This window comes from Anastrepha obliqua, chromosome 1 (assembly GCF_027943255.1).
Source record: "Anastrepha obliqua isolate idAnaObli1 chromosome 1, idAnaObli1_1.0, whole genome shotgun sequence".
NCBI lineage: Eukaryota > Metazoa > Arthropoda > Insecta > Diptera > Tephritidae > Anastrepha > Anastrepha obliqua.
The window spans coordinates 11,743,285-11,747,008 of NC_072892.1; the positions used below are offsets into that span (position 1 = coordinate 11,743,285).

Here is a 3,724-nt window from a genome sequence, read left to right on the forward strand (position 1 = left end):
TCATCTCAAGTTCTTGGAGATTCGTCTAAAATCAATCGGAGAAGAGAAATTAGTTGTATTAATAGATAATCTTGTGCTTGATCGAAGCTTTTTTTCAAAATTAACAATATGGCGGTCTCAGGAAATATTTTCAGATTTTCGAGAAAAAAGCGACAATTAATTGTTAAAAAAAATCGAAATTTTTGAAAACAATCCTTTTATCAGGCACGAATTTTTTATGTTTTTCCAAAGCAGTATAATTTTATTGAAATCTACCGAGCGGTTTTTAAGTTACAGTGATCACCAATTCAAAAAATATATTGTAGTTTTGAGAAAAACGCATTTAAAGTTTTGCTACTTGTTTTCGAATACTCCGGAGCGCCCGAGCACCCTTTGTTAATTGTTGAATAACTCGAAAAGTATTTGTCGAAGTCACTTAAAATTTTCACACAATATTTTTAAGATATTATACTTTAAGAAAATGCAATTAAAAAAATCCAATTTTTTGAAAATTCCGTCTACCCCTAACCCCATAAATGAGCATATCTTGGCAACGCTGGAATAGAGCCTTAAATTGCATGTGTTTGTAAGATAGTGAGTTGTACCAGTTTTATGAGCTATACAACTTTGTTGTTGCTTTCACATGCAGATTTTTCATCAAGTTAATCTGGCAAAGAAGTGGCGAATAGAAGAGGCCTGTAGTTACATCGCGGAAAACAACAATCACAAGTCATACAAATAAATTTCATCACGTTTTTTTATTATATATAATTTAAAGTATTTTTTGCAGTAAGTAATTAGATGTAGATTTATGTATATTACAATTACAAAGCATTATAGAAAATGTTAACAGTGTTTGTTCAGCGAACATCAAACATACTCGTATGTTTAGATGTAAGTGAGTGTAAATGACAAGACAAATTCTGTTTCTCATCGCTTTAACGGTGCACTATCTTAACAATTTATTTGCTTAAAGCATTCGGTTATTATTTCAATTGTTAACGTTATTTGATCCCATGGGGCTTATAATGAAAACTTAAAGCTAAATTTATATCATATCACCGCTATTGCCTGCTACAGCGCCAGTTCCGGCCGCAGTTAGTAACTGAACGGGCACCAGATTCAGCTGAGCCAACTCAGCGCAGTATGGAAGCGGACGTTGTGGCCATACGCGGCGCTGCATCAAGCTTTGAGCCTGCTCCAACTGCCTTTGGAGTTTGCCGATTGTCGGGTAAATATTTTGTTCAACAAATTCGACGATTGTGTACTGTAAAACACAAAGAACAATACAATAAAATACGTAAAGTATCACTTGCTTCGATTCAAAATTTGTATACCTCGTCAAACACCTCGTACATGACTTCGTAGGCTTCCCTTGCCATGGCACTAAGTTCATTAATGTAGCCCGGAGTATTGAGCGTCAGCTCGCGCACACGCAAGGGTGAGGAAAAATTATGGCGTACATTGTAGTCCGACATCCAAGCGCTGTGATCTTGTACGTGCAGCAAGTAATTTTGTAACTCTACTAACTTGTCGAATAGGCGCAACGCAAACTTGTAAACCATGCTGCCAGGATATGTGCAGGAGGAAAATAGTTGACTGTGATGTGAATTCGGGTGTAGCTCAATCCACGGATGTCCTGATCGTCTAAAAGATTTACACGTATTTCTGTTTTGGTACATGAAATTCATGAAGTACATTAAAACTAACTTACCGACTATCTGGATGGAAAGCACACTCGAGTATGCGCAATATATCGTTCTCCTTTGGGTTCGTAATGAAATAGCCTTTCGACACAGTTGAAAGTGAAGTGATCAAGCTGGGTATACCAACTGGCAGCAATTCGCATAATACCGCAAAGTGATCGTAGCGCTGCCAACCAGTCAATGCCAGACCGCGAATGCCTTTGGAAAAACTATTCAAACCGAAAACAGATAATAAATACATAAATAAATAAATATATAGGTAAAAGGAAGTACTAGACACCACTTACCGTCCACCTTCCTTTGCTATCACCGCTAGCCATCTGATATTGTTCTCTAAGTGGCGCTGCAACGGTGGTATCATTAGGCTTTCACCAAATGCACCTTTAAATGCAGATGCTGCCCAAACGGTCGGAAAAACCTTTGAGTACATATCCCATAATTGGGGTTGAATAAATCTGTATATGTCGTTGGCATATACCCAAACCATTGGCTCGACGTAGTTGCCGATGTGCGAATGTTGCATTTCGCTCAACATCATGGCGCGTAGCATATCATCCCAAATCACCACCTGCAGCTGAGGCCAGTGGGACCGTACGAAATTGGAAATGGTCGTGACATGACTGAGGAAGATTTCGTTGCGTGCACGTTGTCGACATTGGCTGCACTCGCCTATGCGTGCCACCTCGTCACAACCAATGTGAATGTGTGTAAATGCGGCGGCATGCTCAGGTGGCACAGCGGTTGCGCGCGCCAACGTACCACTGCTATTCGCAGCTACACCAGCTGCACTAAGATGAAATTCTATGACTTGAGTCAACATATTTTGCAAAAATGACATGGAATTTTGTTGGCTGGGACATATTGATTGTGGACTTTCAGGTATTTCACGCATGTGTTCGAATTCTGGCAGTTTCAAAGCGAATTCAATGTGACCAAATGTTTGCACCAGTGGCATGATGGAGAGGCCATGCATCGTGGCGCTTTCGAGAAAGTCCTGTAAAATTGAACATAATGTGAAATTAAGATTAGACGTCTTTGAAAGGTACTGTTCAACGCACCTTCAACTCTTCTGCTTTATAAGCATTTTTGGCGGCCAATGCTTGCAAGACACCTGTATAGGGAAACATATCCTCGTACTCAATCAGCAAGCCAGTGGCACCCAGCTTTTTCAACGTCGGCAGCAGCCGTTTCAGAAATGACAGCTAGTGCAAAAGTAAATATTTAATAATAGGTATTTAACTATGTATTATTCACGGTTTTTATTTCCTACGCACCTTTGCTGGCGCGCCCTTCATGTCTAAATGCACCAAGCGTTCGTTGGGTGCGCGTGGTCCATCTGGTCCAATACCAGCAATAGTTGGTACACCCAATCGTTGCAGTTCATGTTCGTATTGCGCCTGCCGCTCGGCTGATGTTAGCACGCGCTCATAGTCCATATTACTCTGAAATTCCTCCATACCAGCGTTGCGTACGCGTTGCTGATTCTCAAGTATCTTGAGACGCTCCTCTTCAAAGAGATAATTGGCACCAGCAAGTGGGATTTTCTTGCGACGTGCGACTAGCGCGAGTGTTTGCTCCGATGCTTCGGGAAGTGCGATAGATGGTGGACTCTTTGTTGGTTTGACAAAGCGCACAATGCCGGAATTTTTGCCGCTATGCGCTGCAGCTGGCACAGGTATGCCGCCAGTCGGACCGCGTGCACGTAGTAAACTGTGTTCGACACTTGACGCGGTGTTATGCTGTTGCTGTTGATGACGCAAGACACGATTTGCTTGCGATATTAGTTTTTGCAGAAGATAGACGTGCTTTTGTGGATTGTCAGTTTGTATGAGTTCCTAAATAGAGATTTTGAATTAAATTATGCATTTTTCCCTAAATTATAACCGGAAATTTACACTAAATTGAGCGTCTGTTGGTAGCTCGGTGCTGTTTGAAATGAAGAAAACCCAGGTCCACAACGCAAAAAATATTAGACTGGAGACGATAAGCAGGGCACTAAGCTTACGACGCCATAGGAGTACTAACCAATTGGATTGCAT

General features: G+C 41.0%; 1 protein-coding gene across 1 annotated transcript; it reads right to left on the minus strand.

Moving 5' to 3' along the window:
• Positions 1–718: 718 nt before the first annotated feature.
• Positions 719–3,724, minus strand: LOC129245688 (hexosaminidase D). The gene is made up of 7 exons (XM_054884024.1): positions 3,581–3,724; positions 2,960–3,520; positions 2,744–2,887; positions 1,973–2,679; positions 1,694–1,894; positions 1,317–1,626; positions 719–1,246 (listed from the first exon to the last, which is right to left on the minus strand). The coding sequence occupies exons 1-7, from the start codon at positions 3,722–3,724 to the stop codon at positions 1,028–1,030; spliced, it is 2,286 nt and encodes a 761-aa protein (XP_054739999.1). The 3' UTR covers positions 719–1,027.

Bases quoted from the DNA above. Each gene is read 5' to 3' on its own strand.
- LOC129245688 (XM_054884024.1), bottom strand. From the start codon at position 3,724: ATGCAATCCAATTGGTTAGTACTCCTATGGCGTCGTAAGCTTAGTGCC. The intron at 1,895-1,972 runs GTAAGTGGTGTC...CGGTTTGAATAG, and splicing joins ATAGCAAAGGAAGGTGGACG to TTTTTCCAAAGGCATTCGCG. The intron at 1,627-1,693 runs GTAAGTTAGTTT...TAAATCTTTTAG, and splicing joins GCTTTCCATCCAGATAGTCG to ACGATCAGGACATCCGTGGA.